General features: G+C 51.3%; 2 protein-coding genes across 4 annotated transcripts; both read right to left on the reverse strand.

The window, feature by feature from the left end:
• Positions 1-884: 884 nt before the first annotated feature.
• WBP2 (WW domain binding protein 2) lies at positions 885-8,699 on the reverse strand. 3 transcript variants are annotated; one of them, XM_015645638.2, is made up of 8 exons: positions 8,572-8,699; positions 6,780-6,888; positions 6,110-6,245; positions 4,481-4,573; positions 4,155-4,271; positions 3,820-3,918; positions 2,643-2,719; positions 885-2,464 (listed from the first exon to the last, which is right to left on the reverse strand). In XM_015645638.2, the coding sequence occupies exons 1-8, from the start codon at positions 8,628-8,630 to the stop codon at positions 2,411-2,413; spliced, it is 744 nt and encodes a 247-aa protein (XP_015501124.1). In that variant the 5' UTR covers positions 8,631-8,699; the 3' UTR covers positions 885-2,410. The 3 variants fall into 3 exon arrangements, with proteins under 3 accessions (XP_015501124.1, XP_015501123.1, XP_015501125.1); XM_015645637.2 differs by having other exon boundaries at positions 3,820-3,942; XM_015645639.2 differs by having other exon boundaries at positions 3,820-3,942; positions 8,567-8,664.
• Positions 8,700-10,304: 1,605 nt separating this feature from the next.
• TRIM47 (tripartite motif containing 47) lies at positions 10,305-19,892 on the reverse strand. The gene is made up of 6 exons (XM_033518668.1): positions 19,160-19,892; positions 17,404-17,499; positions 16,643-16,873; positions 15,894-16,089; positions 15,164-15,238; positions 10,305-14,087 (listed from the first exon to the last, which is right to left on the reverse strand). The coding sequence occupies exons 1-6, from the start codon at positions 19,865-19,867 to the stop codon at positions 13,462-13,464; spliced, it is 1,932 nt and encodes a 643-aa protein (XP_033374559.1). The 5' UTR covers positions 19,868-19,892; the 3' UTR covers positions 10,305-13,461.
• Between the last annotated feature and the right edge of the window lie 686 nt (positions 19,893-20,578).

Genomic DNA, 20,578 nt, shown 5'->3' on the forward strand with positions numbered 1-20,578 from the left:
CAGGATTTATTCAGCTCCTACTGGACTGTAAAATTTTATCTCAATGCTTTCCTCCATCAGCCACCTCCAACAGAAAACAAACCCAAGTGGCTCAGCCAGGCTTAAAGAGCAGTCAAACAGCCATGTGGGAGGATGTGAGAGGAAAAAGGGATCTAAAAATGAGCAGAATCTGGAAGATGTCTCTGCTGGCTGGTCAGGGAATTCAAGAGAATGAAGGCACCCACAGCAGCTGCTGGGAAGAGAATGAAACCAAGTGAGGTTTGGATGATACCTGGAGAGCAGCTTCTGTCCTGTTTGACAGGTGAGTGTGAGCCAGGGGGACTGATCAGGACCTGATCCCATGTGGAACACTCCTGTCCTGCCCTGCCAAGTGAGGAAAAGCACAACTCCCAGCTTTTCCAGGGACAGGAGCACAGGGGGAACACACCTGAGACAGCTCTGACCTCACTGGGCACAACCATCCAAGCACCTCAGCACAATTAGGATAAAAAGGGTAAAACTGTGGCTTGCCTCTAATTAGACATATTTTAGATGCATTAATTATGCTGCATTGCTGAACTAGTTCTTGCAAAGTAAAATAGTAACAGGTTGTAACTTTTATGAGGACAACTGGTCTGGAAAAACAACCTGGGTGAAACATCTGGGTAAAGCAGCTGCTGCACCAGCTTCCAACAGGAACTGTGAGATGGGAGCTTGCTGAAACATTTTAACATTTTCATTCCCAAAGTCACCTGAGACAAATCAAGAACTGATGTCACCAGTGAAGAGCCAACTGATTTTGCTTCTACTAATAAAATATAAAATCCAAGTGATTTTGGATCTCTGCATCCAAAGCCACCAACTCATCAGAAGTTTGCCCACTCACACACACCAAACATCCCAAGTTTTGAGCTGATTTCTCTTTACTTCACAGTCTTGGCAAAACAAATCTGCATTCAAAAGTCATTTCACATTAATATATTAATCAAATGCTTTCAAAATAAATATTTTTTTTAAATAACCATTTCTTTACATCACTGCAGTAGCAATTTTAGAAAAGTCAGTGCACAAACAGTAGCAATTTCATTAATCAGCTAAACTCAAAGAAGAAGAAAACAAGAGGTGGACCTTTTTTCTCTCCGAGCAGGCTGCATGCAGCAAGTCTCAGCAGTTCCCTAGCACAGGATCTTGTCACACTTTGCTGGGAAGGATTTTCTCTCACAGCTGTCAGAAGTGAAGTGTGACTTGTGCAAAGCTTTGTACAATGCAGAAGTTTCACAGCCCAGGTTCTCATCAGTCCTGCAGAGGTTCTGCACTGGAGTTGTTGCTAGTGAAACCAAGGAGTCAATGCTATCAGGAGTCTGTGTTTGGGTGACTGGGAATTCACAGCTGGACCAGGAACACAAACAGCAATAAACAACACTTTGTACCTTACAGCTTATTCCAATGTCTTGCATATTCTCTCAAGTGCTTCCAGGACAGAAATAAAGCAACTGCTTTCTGCCCATTAGGTGTTAATTCACCAGGTAAATCACAGCAGGAAAATGCTTCACTGGCCAAAAAGTGTAACTCATGTTAAAACAAAGGAAAAACAAAAGTGCATTATAGACTATGAGGAGAATGTTCAGGACTTAGTGAACTCATCTATCTGGAAAATAGAGACTGCAGAAACATCAGTGTTCCCATGGGATCTAAACTGGTCAGATGCTACTGGAGAACCCTGTGAGGAGCAGCATGTCTAAGGAAGAGAAGTTGGTCAGTACTGTCATACATGGTGAACAGCAGGGAAACCTGAAGGGCTACCAGATTATTTGCTATGATTGTCAGGAATGACTTAGACTAAAAACAAAAAGAAACCCAAGAAAGTTGAATACATATCTGAAAAATGTCATAGGTGTGTATTTCCTTTCAGATCCCAAAGGTTGCCTTTGAGTCCTTTCTCAAGAGCAAAGAGTTGGATGTGACACTCTGGATTAAAAAGAATAACCAGAGGCATCCCTGTGTCCAGAGGTGCTCTTGGATGCACACTAAGGGAAAACTCAGGACACCTCCCACCCCCAAGAGCCTTGTTTCCATGTCATGATCATGTTCATTAGCAGTTTTGAGGATGCTGACTCTAAAGCAGTATAATTTAAGTATCAAAAGAAACAGAGCTAAGGGAAGCAGTCACAGATTAAGAGGACCCCCAGGTGTAGCAATGCTGTGCACAGGGAGGAGGGAATGCTGCAGGACAGCAAACCCTCAGAGCTCCACAGGTGACCCAGGCTGTCAAAATCCCTCCCCTTGCTCTGCACAGACCTACTCCTAGAGCCCCTGAAAGCAGTGTGCCCTGGGGGAAGGCTCTACTCCTCAGTGCTATGGATTGTGCCCCAGAATTCTGCCAAAATGGAAAAAAAGAAAGCAATGAGTCGTGGAGAAGTTCTGTGTCAGCTTATTGGTTTTTCTTGTCCTCTGGTGGGAAGTATGGAGGAGGGGGTGGCTGGTCCTGCAATAAAGATGACAAAAGGACATCAGTGCATGGCTAAGAATAAAACAGTAAACTCAAACCCCCAAAAAAACCCAAGACACCAACATCAATTCAGAGCAGCTTTGCTGTGCCACAGAGAGGATCTGGCAGACACACACTTGGGCTCCCCTGCCAGCCCAGAGCAACAGGGACTCACCGTGGGCATGTAGACGTTGTGGGGGTTGCCTGGGCTGTAGTAAGCACTGGCAGCAGCTTCAGCAGCCTTGGCTTCAGCTGTCACAGGGAGAGAAGTGACAGGATAGGGACACACAGAGAACTCTTTACAATAAAACAAGGACTCCTGGCCATCAAGAGTTACTAACAGAGCACCCTATGAGAAGGGCTCAAGTTGCAAAATAGCTACAACAAACAATTGAGCATTATCTCTTCCAGCTACCACAGAATTGTCAATTCCCAGTGAAACAGAGGAAGATGGAGTTTGGAAATGTCACCTGGGACTTGCACGTCAGCCATAAATAAATGCTTGCTGCTGCCTTGCCTAAGTACAGACAATATCCTTTATAAAAATGCAGTGAACAAACCATGCTTCCTGGGAGTGAAATCAACAGGCAAAACAAAAATCAGCACAAGTTTATAGCAGCTCAGGGAATTCATGTATTAAGATGGTAATTTATGAGGATAATCCAGATCCTCCATTTCTGCAGAACACAGAAATCTTGTACAACCCTCTGGAGCAGTGCCAGCTTCCAAATAATAGTTCCAAAGATGAATGGTTGCTTATTCAAACCAAAGAGAAAAGTTAAATCCTTATCCAAACAAATATTCTTATCTGCAAGAGATCTATGGCTGTGCCCAACCACAATAGCTCTTTTTTCATTTTAATAAATCCCAAATGAGTGAAAAATGAAGCTGATATTTCCCCAACTCCTTTCCATCATCTCTTCCCGTTTCATATTGTTTCAGCAAAAACAATCACATTAAGAGTGAAACAGGGGAAGGGGAACAAATACCACCAAAGCCAGAGTTGTGAACTAAAATGGACCACAAACACACTTCACCATCAGTTTCCTTTTATTTATCCATTAGGGCAAGATTACCACAACAGGAGAATCACAAACTGTATTTTTTCTGTCAAAAGAAGAGTAAATCCATCTGTAAAATGCCCACTAATGGTGTCTTCCCTGAAGAGAATCGAGCTGGACTCCAGACTGAGCTGGATATACAAGGCTGGAGATTAGGGGAGCTCCCTAATCCCTTTTCTAAACAAATTTCAACTTCAAACTAAGTGGAGCTTCAAAGTTCCCCAAAAGGAAAAAGTCTGTTTCATTCCTAACAAAACAGTTTTGAGTTCATTCACCTGGACAGGCACATACCTGCAGGAGTGGAGGGCAGGTCTGGGCCACTGACGTGGGGCTCCATGGGCCCTGGGTATGGTGGGGGTGGAAGCTGCATGTAGCCCATGTTTCCATCTGCTGCAGGAGGACCAGGATAAAAGTCTGTCAGGAAAGGAGATCACACAGCAAGAGACTTAACTCCTCTGGGTGGAGTTATCAACAAAAAGAAGCCAAGCTAAATGTAATTAAACTCAGGAACAAAAGCTACACAAGTCATCAATAAAACACTGTGTAAAATCTGTGGTTCTTTCCCTTTTTACCTATTTTAACTCTTACTCACTGGGACAATCCCCAGCCTCAGTTCCCAGGGTTACCTGGAGGAGGAGGTGGGTATGGATAGCCCCCGTTAGCTGCAGGTGGTGCAAAAGCATAGGATCCATTTGGCATGTAGGAATAGCCATAAGCTCCACTGGGGATTTCACCTCTGGAGACTGGAAAAGCAAAGACAAGACCTCATCAGAACATCAAGCCTGTCTCAAATGCAGGCCAAGAACTCCAACAAACTTTGACAGTCCTTATGAGAAAAACAAGTGTCATCCCAATAAATCTGCTGCTTGTTGGATGTGAAAAAAGTATTTTTTAAAGCAAGCTTCAGACAAGGGCTCCTGAAACCACAGAACTCTGGCACAGACCTCCATACCTTGTGATGCCACCTGCAGCATCCGCTGCCCAAATTCAATTGCACCCCCAGCTGAAAACGTCATCTTGAATGTGGCAGATCCTTCCCAGCCACCTGAGGGAGGAAAGACAGCACTGAGGAGCAAGGAGAAGCCATTTCCGTGCTATTTAGGTTGCATGCTGTTCTCTATATAATTCTTTATAGAGCTTTAAAAAGCTTATCCCAAAAATTCAAATTAAAAAAAAAAGCAAGCAGAGGAAGTGGCAGAATTATGGTATCATCAGAAAAATTCACATTGGGGTATTGTCAGGTCAAGAGACACCTGAAGCAGAAACATCCATGAGGGAGAGCTTCAAAAGATTTCTGGAGTTGTGGCTGTTGCCACAGTAGCTGTCACAGGCCAAGCTATCAGGAGTGCTGGATTTACTCTTGCTTTGGATAAGATTAGTGCAGAAGACAGGGATTTTGTTAATGCTGTTTGCTAAAAAGCCTTTGCAACTACACCTAACTGCCATCTCCAAATTAGTTTGGGAGTCTGAGTACCCAACAAAGCAAAGAGCTTAATGAAAAACATGGTCCACATAAATCCATTAGAGCCCATGGAAGATATTTCGAGTCAGAATAAATAATAATTAAACAACAAATCTCACATTACAGTATAAAAAAGAAAAATAAGCACAGACCAGAGTTCCAAAAAAAGCATCAAAGCAGAAGCTGTGCTGAAACAGACACAAGTAGATTAAAGAGCCTTTTAAGCTAAACCAGACTCTCATGGCTTTTAAGACAACATCATCATTAAAGGAGATGGCCTCTGGGAAAAATTAACAAAGATTTAGCTAAAGCCTTTTGCCTTTCACACAGTTATCATTGTTGTTAATGCTCAGGCTGCCTCTCATGCTGGATGGTCCCACTAAGCTCCCATGCAGAAGCTACAATGCTGATTTCAGAACTCCAGCTGAAGGCTCTTACACCCTGTGCTGTCATTTCTGTGCCATAACTACTAGACTGAATCAAGCTGAGGATGAAAGTTTGCTGAATTTTGTGCCTTTGGTAAAAAAAACCAGTCAAAACCAAAATTATTCTTGAAAATATCTGCCACAGCCTTCTCATTGACTTTAAAGTGAAACAGCTCCTTAAATTCCCTGATTCCAAGACAGTCTATTTCATTCCAAGTGCTGTTTTCACTGCCAGGATGCACTACAGCAATAGCACACCTCTCCTTGAGCTGCACAAGAAACACAATGGAGAAAGTGCTCTGGGGATCTGCACCTGAACCCAGAGCCAGAAAGGATCTGAGCTTTTGGCACAGGAGAACCTGGATGCAGGTGGGATAGGTGATCCCAAGTGACCAAAGTAAAATTACATCCTCATTCTTGCTGACTCCACTCTGATGTTTATTTGCTGAGATCACTTGTTTGATTGAACTTTCTGTTTTGCAGAGGGCAGGAATGGGATGGGTTGCAGAGTACATCTGCTCATTGTAACTGAGCAGGGAGATGGTAATGGGAACATTTTTAGCCGCCAATGTAAGAAACATGTTTTTGCAGGAGTGTGAAAACCCATTTGGACAGTGTCAAGGTTTGGTTAGCCAGGATTTTGCTATGAATTGAGCAGCTGAACAGAGACACAGAACATACACTATATACCTACCTCCTGCCTCTGCTTTCACCGTGCCCTTGATGTAATTTGCTCCAAACACTGGCTGCTTAATCTCACAATCCTTCAGCAAATAAAAGGGCATAACAAATGACTGCATAGCATCCTTCCCCTTCGACACAAAGATAACCTGGAAAGAAAATAACATTACAACAGCTATTCAAAACCAACAGGAAACACAGCCCTGATTTATTTTATGAACAGACTCCTCCATGGACTGAAACCCCGTCCCAAATCCCCAGTTCCACAAGCCAAAAGCTACACACAACAGCCACAAGGGTAAACCAAATCCTCAAGGTAGTAAAGCCTTCCAGGAAGTCCCTCGCTCAGCTAATGCTCCTCCCAGATTCCAGAGAATCTGCTACTCCACACAGCTATGATTTAGTAGCTGTGCTGTTGCATTCAGCATTTCCAGACCACTGCTAATTTCCAGTTTGAAGATGCCTGATGGACTAAACAGCTGCCTGTATAAGAACTAATCAGATTTATTATTTGTTGACAAATTGATGGGATATGCCATGATTCATAATGCTTCCCAGAGGGAGAAGATGAGCCACACTTGAAGCAGGAGTAGATTATCCTGACTTTCATGCATTGAGGACATTTAAATACAGAGTCCAGGGCTGTTATCTCCTTAGAGGAGATAAAGCCTTTCACCGCTCACCCGGTAGGGAGTCAGGAAAACACTCCCTTTCTTGGTCCCCTTGAAGGCCTCTGGCATCGGCTCCAGATCACTGAAGGTAATTTCTACATGGTCATAGGTCATCAAAACACTGCAAATGGTGACAGAAGAGACAGGAGTTACAGCTCAAGGCAGAAGTGCAGCATGCACAGAAGTCTGCTGACCTACCAAAACCACCTGTAACCTCAGCATTGATGCAGATGCTGAGCAGACAAAATCAGTTCCGGTTTGCCTTTTTTTTGTTGTTGTTGTTGGCAGCAGCAACTGAAGTAGCACTGGCTGCTTGTTCCCTTCCCAGTGTGCTGACACAGCTGCTGCTGCTGTCTGCACAACCAGGCAGCAAACCCGGTCAATGGAGCTGATCAAAATCTCAAGACTTGTTTTGGTTTGTTTGAAATTGTTCTGCATTTCTGCTGGATCAGTTCCCTAATTCAATTGTCCCCAAGTGACATGACAGAGGAAGGACTGCAGGAGAAGAAACTGCTCAGGCTGGCTTATGCAACATGGCTGCTGAAGGTCTCACCACAGCTCAAGCACCTCTGACACAAAAATGTGATCCAGAGGAACTCCCCTTCCTTGCCACAAGACTTCATTAACTCGTGTTGCCTGCACTGATTCCTTAATTCTCAATTACAAACTGACCTGATTAAAATCTTTGCATGGACACAGCAGGTAACTTGTACTGACATTACAGCACCACATTAGGGACCCTAATCCCTAAAGCTGCAGAAATCTCCACCACCTCTATCTTTGGCAGCTGACGTGTTTCCATCCTCAGTCATTTGCCAGTAAATACCTGTCCCTCTAGGAACAGCTGGGGAAGGGCAGTAGGACCAGCTCTGTTCAGGCTGCATCGTTTCAGCTGGATCAACCCAGGGATAGGCAGGCCCTGACGCAAGGCAGGCTGACAGCTGGGAACAGCAACACCTTCAGCTGATGCAGTTCTCTCAGGGAATGCAAATTTAACTACCTGAACTGATCCTCCTAAAGCTGTCTAAGAAATGCCACGTCCCAAGTGGAAGTCAGGCGCAGAATCCCTACAGCAGTGCTTAAGTGGCCCCGTGGAAAGAGGCGCTGGAGGAAGAAGCACTCCTTTGTCCCCGAAGCAGATGACTGCCACGTCAGAACCACGCTGGCAGGCAGCGGGTGCGGACAGCCCTTTGCCATGCACACAGAGGCAGCTCTGTGCAGGCTTGCCGTTTCCATGGTTATATCCCAGCACCTTTTTCCAACACTGTTGCTCCCTCCCGCACACACAGAAAGGGAGCTGTGCTCCAGGAACCTGGCAAACCACAGCGGGCAGCCTTTGAGCTGAGGCACGATGCAGGTGCAGCATCCCCGACGGGGGAGGCCTGGCTCCAGGCCAGATCACCTGGGCGAGAGCTGAGCTCTGCCAGCCCTTCCTGAGCCTTCGGGGGAGAGGCTGGGGACAGCAGCAGGCTGGGGGACAGGCTGGATGCTGAGGGAAACGGTGGAGGAGGAGGGCAAGGCCCGCGGCTGAAGCCCAGCAGAGCTCCCCCGGCACAGGCCCTGAGGCAGGGGGATATTTACAGCCCCTAAACCGTAGGGACATGAGGGAAGGACGAGCAACGCCGGCACCGAGAGTGTTAAACCACCCCCTTTACCCGCCTCGCCCCCTCAGCACGCCCCCCCATGACCCACACAACCGCTCCCCCTGAGGGGGAAGGCAGGAGGAGGGCGGGGGGAGAAGGCAACTCGCCGCTGGCTCCCGGCTCCCGAGGCCGGAGGAGGGGAGAAGGGGATAGCACCTCACTTCTCGCTGTTGTTAACGATGACGCCGCCGCCCTCCGAGTGGTTCTTGTTGAGCGCCATCGCCGCCTCCTCCTCCTCCTCCTCCTCCTCCTCCTCACAGCATCGACCCCGTTCTGCGCCTGCGCGGGAAAAAGGCGCTGCCGTCAATGGGACCGAGAGGCATGCTGGGAGTTGTAGTCACCGCCATCAATGGAATGTGTCGCTTCAATTTCTCCGCGCGGTGCATGCTGGGAGTTGTAGTGCACCTTACGCCGCCTTCGCACCGTGCCGTTTGCCCGCGCGCTGTATTCTGGGAGCTGTAGTCCGTCCATGCTCGGTATCAGCACCCTCTGTGTCAGCCACGCAATGCATGCTGGGAATTGTAGGCCGGCCGCCATGGAGCCCCCCTTTCCCCGCCTCAGGGCCTGCCATCCTCTCTCTCTGTAATACAGCTCTTTGGTGGAGTAAAATAAAAATAATCCCGGATAGCCGGCGGTTCTTCACATGAAATGAGATTCAGCCCCTTAAACAGCAAAGATGCTTCATGTTGGAGTCGGAGGCACAGGAGATATTTCCTTATCTGTGCTGACAGTCTCTGACTCTCAAGAGAGCACTGAGTTTAACTTAAAACCCTGGAGAAAACTTCAAGAACTAAGTAGAGAAACTGAGAATGTGAGTGTGTAAATTAGATAGAATTATATTAAGTCACTGGGTGAGAAAGATAGAGTTTAGGGTTTAAGCTATATTAGTGAATAAGAGACAACACGGAAGATTTGGGGCGTTGTTCTATTCTCCTTCTATTTCCAATGAGTCTTTAAATTCCCACTTGATGTGCATTTCCTGCTTCGCACACTTGCAAACAGATTTTTGATCCTGTTATTGGCTGCTTTCAGTGATGGAATCAAGCACATCCAAAAAATCACCCCTTTATTCTGATGTGTGTTAAACTAGAAGGACTAACTGGTTGAGCTGTAAACAAGCCAGGACCGCGTCCGTGTGTCCCTCTGTCAGGAATATGGGAGCAAGAAAACAGCTGTGACATCTGCAGATCTGCAGGAGGGGTCTAAACTCTTGCCTCCAGGTGTGCAAGTACTCCTACTTAAATTAAAAAAAAAAATAAAATGATTGCATAACTTCATTAAAAATAGGAACCCTGCAAAATTAATCGCTGTTTGAAGGGCTCCCTCAGATCAATAACTGACAGCTGCATATCAGTAATATATAAATAAGAGCATATATTATGTCTCTATTATGTCTTTTTAGATGGATCTAAGCTATTCCCTGGATTTGCAGCCCAGTCCTGTGTGAGTGTCTGAGAACCAGATAAGGCTGGGGGGGAAAGCAGAAAAACGACATAATGGAAACCAGATTTAAATAAATGCAATGACATAATCTGTACGGTTTCTTGGCAGGAAAAGAACAAGTTTGTGCTTTTCATATCCGCTTTTCCAATAAGCAGTAAGTTTCCCTTTTAAGAAACAGTCATAACAAACAGTTCTGATTCTTCTCCTATTAAAGTCAGGAGCAGAATCCACTCAGCTTCCACTGAAACACCCAGATGGAGCATTGGCACTTTGCATGAACTAAGGCTCACCAAATAACCTTTTTATCCTAACTTCAGTTGACATTTGGGATTAAGAAAAGCAGTCTTCCCTTAAAAAAGATGCTACTGTAATTGCCAGTGTGTGTGTGAACCTCGTCATCACACAGAAAACCTTGGAAATTAAAACTTGAAAACACTAAGGAAAAAATATGTAATCTGATAATCTTTTTTATTTGTAGGATGAGGACAGGCATAGAAGAGAGAACTGAGACAATTCATTGTTTTTAATTTCCCAGGACTGACAATTACTATTGGATTTTATGGTTCTTCTGCTCCTTTTGCAACAAAAATGTGTGGCAGAATTCCCATGGACACACTTGGAAAATAAAATGTGTTATTTTATGCCAGATGTACAGGAGACAGAAAAATAAACATGAGATTTGGGACAACTGAAATGGTTTGGTATTTAAAGGAAAGACAACCCAGAGCAATGACTGTATCATATTTAATGGTCAAATCATAGTCTCTAACACCATTATATTATTCTGTTACAGTTTTTCACACACTGTAAAACACCCTACTGTATTTAAAAAATCCTAATTAAAAAGAGGAACACTCTGTGACAGCAGAAATAACCCAAGGGAACAAGGAAAGGCTGTTTAAATTGCCAAGTGCTATCGATCCATCTCCACTCACCTCACCCTGCATTTAACCCTTTGTTTACAGCAGAATCGGGGATCCAGAGCTGGCGCAGTGCACACTCCCTGATTGTTCCAGTTTACAGCCCAAATTACTGCCAGCACAGAGCAAACTCTGACCCAGCTCCTGAGGGGATTGCTCCTATTGTAAATCATCCCTAAACCAGGAGGGGTTTTAGCGCTCCCTACCAGGATAAAAGCAAGCAGCAGGAAAGAGAGGGTTGGGCAGCGCTTCCCAGCTGTGGCACATCCAAAGGGACCCCCCAGATGTGGAGCTGCATCCATGAATCCACCCACAGCAGCAGCACAACCACACACCCTGCCCAGACACCCCAGCAGCCTCTTGAGCTGCTCCCACAGGTGACAGGGTGCAAAGAGAGGATCACTCTGAGCCTCCCAAGCCCTGAAGGAGGTCAGAGGTTTGTGTCTGTGCATTGGGAAAGTGGAGAAGGGCGGGATGCATGGCTCCAGTGTGGGTTTCCCCTTGGAGCAATCAATCCGCCTATGGTGAAATGAAACAGGGCAAACAGTTCTGCTGTGTTTACTCTGGCAAAACTCCTCGCTGCAAACTGTGGGAGTTTAGCCTGAATAAATGAGATTTAGGGCGCAAGATGTGGGCCTGCATGGGAAATCTCTTCCTGCAGAGATTAAGGTTCCTTCCCTTCCTCGTCCTCCCAGGATGTGACCATGCAGAGGCTGTGGCACAGCTCTACCTTTCTCATCCCATCAGGAACTGGTGACACCACGTTCTCCCTGTGTGCACACAACAGCAGCGACGCCTGCTCTGTGTCACTGCTGACATCTCGTGCTAGGGCTGAGCTCTGTAGGGGCTGCTGGCGCCAGCTAAACAAAGAGGGTTTGGAGCTCAGGATGCAGGGAATGAATTCCCATCCGGACAGAAGTCTGGGCAGCATTCCCACCAGCCAGGAAAGGCCAAGATTTCAGCTGAAGATTTCAGTCTGGAAGCCCTACTGTTCCTTTTCCCACTGCTTGCAGCAGTTTAGGAGTCACCTCATGCAGGGGAGGAGGAGGAGGAGAAGGAATTTGCAGACAGATGCCAGCAGCCCCTTCCCAAACTGACTCACCAGCCTAGCCCTGGGGAAGGGGTGGCTGCATTCAGACCCTTCAGTCACTCAAATATCCTAATTTTCAGGGCAACTGGCAGCTCTTTGTGCACCAGCAGAAATTGGCAGAGCAGGAAAAGGAGTCACAGTAAAGGAGCTCTTTGAGCCTCAGCATGTAAATGTGGTTTTAGATGTAACCATGGCTTTAACTTCAAACCTCCCAGTTTTGTGCCTGCCTTTTATTCACGTTCACATTTTTCCCTTGGCTCCACTTGAATATAGCACTATGATTTCCAGTTTATCCTTTGGGGGGTAAAAAAATAAATCATATATTTAGCTAAATGGGCTATTTATTATCCCTGCTGATGGTTGTTGCATCATCCCTGACTCACTCATGCCACTGAAGAACCTGACCCTCTGTATTTTCTCTCCAGGTGTATATTACACAGCACCACAGTTCTGTAAAGCAAGCTTTGGGAGGTAGGTAGCAAAATAACCCCAGAAAAAATAAACTTGTGGAAAGGCACGCTGTGCTGAGACAGGAGCTGCTCTGTGCCACACTCACAGGCAGTATTTCTGTGTTTTCCATCTGAAAAAGCTCCCTTAGGACATGTGAACTGGCAGTTTTGTCTCTCAGCCTCAAGTTTCCACCTTTCCTGAAGGGAACAGTGTTCTCTCTCGCTTGAGAGTGGTTTTTGTTAATTGTTATTCCCAGAGCCTAAAGGGTCGTTTAGTAGCTGACTGGTGCTGCACCTTTATTGAGACACTCACAGCTGTCCCTAGAACACTAAACCAGACCATTTATCTCTGGGACTTATTCACAGCACCTCTGTCACTTAAAAATCTCTAAGCTAAGGGGCAGATTTTCAGCTCAGTGGTGCTGCTTCTCAGCAGGAGGTTTCTCCCTTTCCCAGCTGTGAAACAAGAGATCCTTGTTTCACATTTGCAGCACTAATGGGTGTGCAAGGAGAGGAGCTGCATCACCCCAGCACCCAGCCAGGCTCCTCCACATCCCTCTCCCAGAGCACCATCTCTCCCATGCCAGGGCACAGCAGTGATGGGGCACCAGGGAAGTGACCACGTCTGCCTTGAGGGTTCACCTGGTGCACACAGGGCTTGCTCCAGCAAAGGCACTTCGTGGGGAGCATGCAGAAGGTGTCGATGAGGCAGCATTAAAAAAGCATCAGCAACAGAGCCTGAGAAAAGGCACAAAGCATCTGCACAAGTTGCTGGGGCAGAGCAAGCAGAGGTGAAGGAGAGGGACTGGGCAGGTGGCCAAGGCACAGCTCCAAATCCATGTGGCACTTCTGAGCACACACTTTACCAAGAAAGGCTGTCGCAGTCCCTGATGTCCAGAAAGGGAAGCTGAGGGCAGGGAGCAGCACAGGACTCGCCCAAGCTCCCTCAGTGGCACAGCTGGCACTCGGATCCAGCCCCATCCTGGCCCCCAGCCCTGCCCATCAGGAGGCTTCATCCAGCCCTGGGTCCCCAACAGTGCAGAGAGGAGGGAGGGCTGCCACAGAGACAGACAGGGCTACCAAGGAGAGGTGGCAGTAACCTGCAGGAGAGGCTTTTGTGCGTGTGTCCGTGCCCCTCTCCGTGGGCAGTCACCGGCGCTTCAGCACCGACACACAGTCCTTCTTCAGCGGCCCGATCTGCAGGTGGGCATCCACACTCTCCAGGAAAAAGGCTGGCTTCAGCCTGCACGAGAAAAGAGAGGCAAACTGGCGGTTGATCTTGTTCTGGAACGGGTCAAGCTTCCCCTTGGCAGGAGGGGAGACCTTGAGCTGCTGCAGGCAGGTCATTTTGGAGTCCTTGACTCCGTAGAAGGTCAAAGCCTTTTCTGAATACTCCAGGAAGACGCCGATGGTGTGGAAAAAGGGCTGCTGGATGGTGCACTCGAAGCCACCAAACCAGGCCACGTAGTTCTGGCCGTTCCACTGCAGGCAGCAGGACCTGTCGTTCCTGCCCAGGCGGCCGTGGTTGTAGGCCTCCCGCGGGTCGAAATCCTCGGCGATGACCCCGATGCTGACCCAGCCGTCGATCAGCTCCACCTCCCAGTAGTAGTTGCCCCTGTTCATGAGGTTCAAACCCAGCACCTGCTCGCAGTTGATGAAGCGGGTGGGGCTCTCTGGGTAGGGGATGGGGCACAGCACTCGTTTGGCCCCCTTGGTGCCGAAGAGCTGGATGAATTTGTCAGCTGTGTCGCTGTCCAGGTCGATGATGAAGGCAACTGTGTGGGGCAAGAGGAGTAGTGAGCATGTGGAGGGAAATGTGAGGAAATCCTCCCTGCCCCAGCCTTTGATGATGAGTATGATCCTTTCTGGCCTTTCCCATCTCTCTGTCCCCTTGCTTTTAAGTCCCATGGCAAATTTCAGTCAATGAGGATGAAGGGCTGAAAGAGCTGATACTCCTATAAGCAGGATGAATACAGGTAACTGGGCAGAGGAAAGAGCAGATGAGCTGCTTTATCAGCTCAGCCTTGATACCAGACATTGAAGAATCCACCTGACAGACTGGTGGTAAGAAAATCTCACATAAAAGCATGTTTCAGGTAACCACAGATAAATGCAGCTGAGAAAGACCCCAAGAAGAGAGAACAGCCAGGTATGCCACAGCTACAAACAGGCAGCTCCCAGCAAGTGGGGCCATGGATCCACTGATGGATCCCAAACAGAGGGCATGCCCAAGGAAATTCTTCCAGGGAACAGCCTTGGACATGAATCACTATCATCTGCACTGCAGTCTGAACCATGGCATGTCCCAGCCTGACAGCAAAGGAGCAGACCCTCCTTGAGCCCAGGTTTTGCTGCTCTGTGCCACTGAGGCAGATCTTGTCCCCTGTGGACATGTCAGTGGGTGACCCCATATCCCCTGTAAGGCTGGGGACACACAGGTGGGGTGTGGGAGCTCAACCCAGCAGCCTCCAGCTTCAGCCTCTCCTGCCCCACTCTGCTCCACCACTACATGATCCCTGCAGACAGCCCTCACCAGCCCAGGCTCCTGCAGCAAACAAGGCAGAAGCACAAACTCTGATCTAATTTAAAGATGATCCGATTTGCCAAGGGCTGGAAGGCAGCAGGAATCACACAGGATGCCTGCAGCCCCCCTGGGACCAGCAGAACCACAGGCAAGGGAAAGAAAACATCACCTAAGCAGGCTATGACTGGAGGCTTCCCTGTTAGCCAAGCAATGGTGGCAGAGCTCCCGCAGGCGCTGGATCAGCGCCGCCGGGCAGGTGGGAGAAGGAGAGAGGAAAGGGAAGATGGGCCTTAGCAACAACCACCAAAGCAAAAGTCCCCCGCTTACATTTCAGGAAATAATCACGGTGCTCCAGGCAGGCAGGGCTGTTTGACTTGTCTGGAAATCGGGATTCGGCCAATGCTGTGGAGACAGGGACAGAAGGGTTTGTATCAGCAAAGGAACCAAACCAGCAAGGGGCTGCTGGAGCATTGTCCCCTGCCCCTGATGGCACCCAGCTGTCACAGCCCCAGCCAGCATCCCCACTCCCCCTGCACAGCAAAGGACAGACAACACTTTGTCACCCCAGGGAGGTGGGCAGCAGGGTAAGGAGCTGTCTGCAATTCTCATGGGCATCCAAGACAATGAGAGAGAGTTTAGGTAAAATGAGACAGCATGGGAGAGAGCTGCCACATCAGCTCTCTAACCCTGGCATGTTTGGGAGCCCACAGTCTGCCCTGTGAGGAGGATTGTCTGTCCTGGGAAGAAGAGTCCCCTTTCACAGGAGGCCACTTTGGCCACTTGCCCCTCCCACGGGGCCCTGCCTAACTCCCAGGCTGTTTGTTGCCTCTCCAGTCTCTGGTCTCCGTGGAAAAATTCACAAAACCTCAAGGAGGCGTAAGCCCAGACAGGGATTGTGCAACGTGCAGGGAAAGCCGTGCTGAGCAGCTTCCAGGGCTGGAAAGACAGGGGCCAGCACTCACAGGGGCCACGGAGCCTGCAGCCACCTCCCACCTATGCAGGGAAGAGGGAAAGGGACAGGGAACCATCCAGGCAGGGAGGCTGACTTAAAACAAACCTTCCTCCATCTCCTGGCAATTCAATCCATCAATTCCTTTCCCCTGCAAGTAGTTCCACTGGTTTTTGCAGGCAGTGGACAGCACATCCTTCATGGCACCCACAGCTTGGGTGCACTTGGTGAAGTTCAGCTCTTTCTGGAAGCTCAAAGGTGGAGAGAGGTTTTCTTCCATGGCTACTTTCAAGGCCTGAAATTCCTGAGCCAAAAAAGACGGAGTTTCAGGAGGTTTCAAACAAGCCAAAGTTGTCTCTTGTTCCACAACCCCACCCGGCCCTGGAGGATTTGGGATCTGGCAGCTCTCAGGACTTGGCCCAAGGACAGCGTAAGGGAGGAGAGCACTTTCCTGGCCACGTGTTCCTGGCACCTTCTCTTCACTCCCTTTCAAACCCAGATTCTGACCGTGCCCACCTCACAGGGAGCAGAGTCTCCTCCCTGAAATGTCTCCTCTTGCTGGGCTGTCAGGGAGGGAGGATGCTGGAGGAGGCAGTGGGGCACCCCAAACTCTCGCTCTCCCCCACACCCGGGTACCCACTCTGGGCAGCACATCAGCCTCTCCTGAGTCACAGACAGGACAGAGGGGGGGCAATGGAGGGGGAAATCTTGGCTGCCCATTCCCCCTGGGAGAGGGGAGGGGACAGGAGTGAGACTCTGCAGCCTGCACATCCCAGGGTTCCTGGGCCCCAGCTCCATGGGAAATGGGACAAAACCCCAAAATACAACACTGTCAGTTCCTTCTTGCTCCATCCCACCTGGAGGAAGTAGATGGTCTCGGTGCTGGGGACGTTCTCCAGGTTTTGCTTGCACTGTGCCAGCTTGGCTCGTCTCTCCTCCTTCCAGCGGAGATCGGCCTCGGCCTCCCCCAGCATGGAGCGCTCCCCGTCCTCGATGAATCCTGTCACTTCCTTCTGGAAGGTCGCCAGCACCTCAGAGGCCTCTGCAAAGAGCTTCTCAACCCTTTCCCTCTCCTTCGTGGCAGCCCCCTGAGTGCAGGGAGAGAGGGGTCAGGTCCCACAGGTGAGGGTGCAGGAGTGCCACCCTTGTGCCCTGCCCAGTTCTCAGCTCTGTGAATGATGCTCCATCACCCCCTTCACACAAGAACTCAGATCACTTCCCAGCACAGCTGTCAAGGGACCTGACTGGGCACTGCCACTTACTCCTGCATCACATTTGGTGTTCCAAAGCAGGAAAGTGACATGATTGCACAAGGGCCAAAAGGGACAACCCCCCATGAGCCTGGGGAGACAAGGAGCAAGAGCCAGAGGATGCCCTGGCGTGGCCCTTGCCCTGTTCCTTCTTCCATGTTAAAAAACTAAAGCAACCAGAGATGCCATGTGTGTTAGCAAAGATGAGAAAGACTCCTCAGAGATCTCTGCCAGGATCACCATCATTTCATGGTGCTCTTGTGAGCACCATCTCTACACCCCATGCACCCCAAAATCTCACAGCCCCTTCTCCTCCACCTCCAGCCCAGCAGAGCTGCACCGACAGAGGAAAACCATTGCAGAGTCACCTTAATGAGCTCCACCATCTTCTTGGCCTGGGCAATGGTGACTGCCAGCTCCTCCAGCTCATTCTCCACATCACTGAGGAATTTGGCTTGTTGGGCCTGCAGACAGAAGGACAAACACTGAGCTTTACCCCCAGTCCCAGTGAGAGCCATGGAGCATTCAGCCTCTCCCTGAGCTCAGTCTCTGACCGTGACCTCGCTACCAGGCTTCATGTGAAGGATGCAAGGGGAACCATCAGTTGTTTTCCTGTTTTCCTTCCCTGGAACATCCAACCTGCAAACATCCCTTCTCACTCAGCTGGAAAACGAAAGGGTCATGTCCAGTTCCACATTCCCCACCCCGGTCCCAGCGGAAACCGAACAAAACAGGAATTCGAAAGCAAACCCATCAGGCAGTGATGGCAGCTAAGCGAGTGCTCTTAGCGAGTACCCAGGGCTGGGAAAAATCCACCTGGGTTTGGTGCAGAAACTGAAAGGCAGGCCTGGAGCACTAAGAAACTCAGCACGGATTTCCCTGGAGATTTCTGCTCAGGAGCAAAGCAAGCCAGCTCCGGAGCACGGGCTGCAAAGGAAGCACCTTCAGAACACGGCGCTTCCGGAGACGCTATTGTTGGCTCAGCCATTGCCCATCACGAGTTCGGTTCCCTGGGGAGCCAGGAGGGCGCTCCCCAGCCACGACAGCTCCCCGCTGATGCTCAGCCCGCTGGCCCCGCTCTGGCAGCGCCGGTGCCCGGGGAGCAGCTACAGGTGCTTTCCCCGTGCATCCATCCCAGCCCGCAGAGCGAGGGCGGTGCCCGAGGGCAGTCACAGAGGTCGTGCAGGCGACATTAAGCAGCGCCTGCCGAGGTCTGACAGCTCCTCGGGGCTGGGATTACGCACACTTTCTATTTTAAGGTACCTCATGACTAATAATGCCGATAAAAGGGTTTTCCTGCAGTCCTAGCAGCCCGCCAGGAGTGGGAGCTGGACTGGGGCTGTTGCTTGGGGCTGAGCTCCTCGTTGAAAAAGGGAAAGTTTCCCAAGGACTCAAAACGCCTCAAGGCTATGCGAGATGCCACCACACCGTGAGCCTCGCAGGTTCCCATCTGCCTGCAGCCCCACAGAGGCCCCACACTTCCAAGGCAGCCGTGCCCAGGAAGGCAGCACCACGCCGCGATTGGAGCCCCGGCTCCTGGGAAGGCTCGTGGGTGTGAGTTTAGGAGGTGACTCAGTCACATCTGGGAATGGGAGTGATGGAAAAAGCCCCGCTGCCAAAACGGCAGGATACAAAAGGCTGGGGGAGCGGGAGCGGCGGCCGGGCCGGCTGCCAGCGCGGCCAGAAACACCGCCTTGATGGAGCTGTGGGAACGAGCCGGAGACGGCGGCTGCCGCAGGACCAGGGGGTGGCCGCTGTGGGATGTCCCAGGCAGCCTCACCCCAGCCCTACAGCCACGGGATTGCGAGTTCGGCTTTGCAGCGGGAACACTCCCCACGGGACACCTGGCAGCGGCTCTGCCTCAATAGCCGTCCCCATCTGCCCATCCTGTCCCAATCCCAGGGGTTCCCCCATGGCGCAGCACCCTGTCCATATGTTGGGGTGGAATCCCCCGAGGGGTGAGAGTACAGCACAACCCGCTCCACATGGCATCCCGCCCGGGGACAGGGCTCCCCGCGGGGACGAACCCCTCCGAGGGATGCCACACGTCCTGCCACCCGCGACACCCGCACACAAGTGTCCCACCCGCGCGGGGACCTCCGCGCCCCTCCCCACCCCACGCACCTGCTTGTGCTCTCGCTCCTGTTCGAGGGGCACCACGTCGTGGGCGCGATGCTCGTGGGCGCGGCAGCGGGAGCAGACACAGCTCTGCTCGGTGCGGCAGAAGCCGTCGAGGGGCTGCAGGTGGCGGGGGCACAGCCCCTCCTCCAGCCGGCGCAGCGGGGCCACCAGGCGGTGTGCGCGGAAAGCCGGGGCGCGGCGGTGCGGCTCCAGGTGCGCCCCGCAGAAGGACGCCAGGCACACCAGGCAGGAGCGCTCGGCCGCCACGCGGGACCCGGGCGGGCACACATCGCACAGCACCACCGCTCCTTCCTCCCCCGCCGCGTCCTCCTCCTCGGCTCCCGGGGCCATCGGGGACGCGGCGGCCGGGGACGACGGGGACGAGCCGCCGGTGGCGGCCACCAGCAGCGGCAGGAGCTCGCACAGGGCGCGGTTCTTGCAGAGCCGCAGGGCCGCGGGGACGGGCTCCTGGCACAGCGGGCAGCGGGCGGCCCCGCCCGCCCCGCCGCCGTCGGGGGGGCCTGGCCGCTGGCGGAGCGCCTGCAAGCAGCCCTGGCAGAAGTTGTGTCCGCACGGCACCGTCACCGGGTCCCGCAGCACGTCCAGGCAGATGGGGCAGCCGAGGGGACCCTCGGGCAGCCCCGGAGCCGCCAGCGCCAGCCGCAACGCCGCGGCGGAGGACGGCGGGGCGCTCCCGGGCGCAGCATCCATCCCTGAACGCCCCGACCGGCCCCGGTGCCGGTCCCAGCCCCGGCGGGGGCGGGCGGCAGCCGCGCCCCGCCCGCCCGCTCCGCCTCCCCGCTCTGCTGCCCGCGGTGCCGAGGGGGCTGCGGCGTCCTCGGGACACTGAGCCACAGCATCAGCCCCGGGACCTGGTCCCAGGCACCCGCCCTTCTTGGGAAGGGTCTCACCCCAAATGGGATCTTCTCTCATCTGGTCCCTCTCCCCGGCTGCCTTCAGGGAGATCAGCTGCGGGGGGATGTCACCCTGAGGATGTGCTGCTCCCCACCCTGGGTCTGCCACTTCCTAAAGGATCTGCCCCACTGCGATCTGGACCCTCCCCGGCGTTCTACTGCTCCCAAGGAAAGCTGCTGACCTTCCCCAAATCTCCCATCTGGGGAAGCTGTTGCCAGCCCATTCCAATCGCCCTCCCAAGGATCTGCTGCTCCCCTTGAGCATTCCTTCCCCCTCTAGGACCTGCTGCTGCTCCACTGCTCCCCACCTTGGGCCATATAGAAGGTCTTGAGCCCCCACAGTGTATAGGTGCAGGTGCTTTCCTGCCAGTCCTCGTGGACCTCCATGGACCTTACATTGCCCCACCATGGCCAAAAAGGGCTGCAGTGCCCAAGTCCTCAGCCACTGTCCACTTTTCCTCTGGGGTCTGGAGTCAGGAGCTGGCAGGCACCAGAGAGGGATGGGAGA

The sequence above is a fragment of the Parus major genome, chromosome 18 (assembly GCF_001522545.3).
Source record: "Parus major isolate Abel chromosome 18, Parus_major1.1, whole genome shotgun sequence".
NCBI lineage: Eukaryota > Metazoa > Chordata > Aves > Passeriformes > Paridae > Parus > Parus major.

Bases quoted from the DNA above. Each gene is read 5' to 3' on its own strand.
- WBP2 (XM_015645637.2), bottom strand. From the start codon at position 8,630: ATGGCGCTCAACAAGAACCACTCGGAGGGCGGCGGCGTCATCGTTAAC. The intron at 3,943-4,154 runs GTAACCCTGGGA...CTTTCCTGACAG, and splicing joins ATACCCACCTCCTCCTCCAG to ACTTTTATCCTGGTCCTCCT. The intron at 2,465-2,642 runs GTGAGTCCCTGT...TCTTTATTGCAG, and splicing joins ACAACGTCTACATGCCCACG to GACCAGCCACCCCCTCCTCC.
- TRIM47 (XM_033518668.1), bottom strand. From the start codon at position 19,867: ATGGATGCTGCGCCCGGGAGCGCCCCGCCGTCCTCCGCCGCGGCGTTG. The intron at 17,500-19,159 runs GTGCGTGGGGTG...TTCTGTCTGCAG, and splicing joins AGGAGCGAGAGCACAAGCAG to GCCCAACAAGCCAAATTCCT. The intron at 15,239-15,893 runs GTTTGTTTTAAG...CTGTCTCCACAG, and splicing joins TTGCCAGGAGATGGAGGAAG to CATTGGCCGAATCCCGATTT.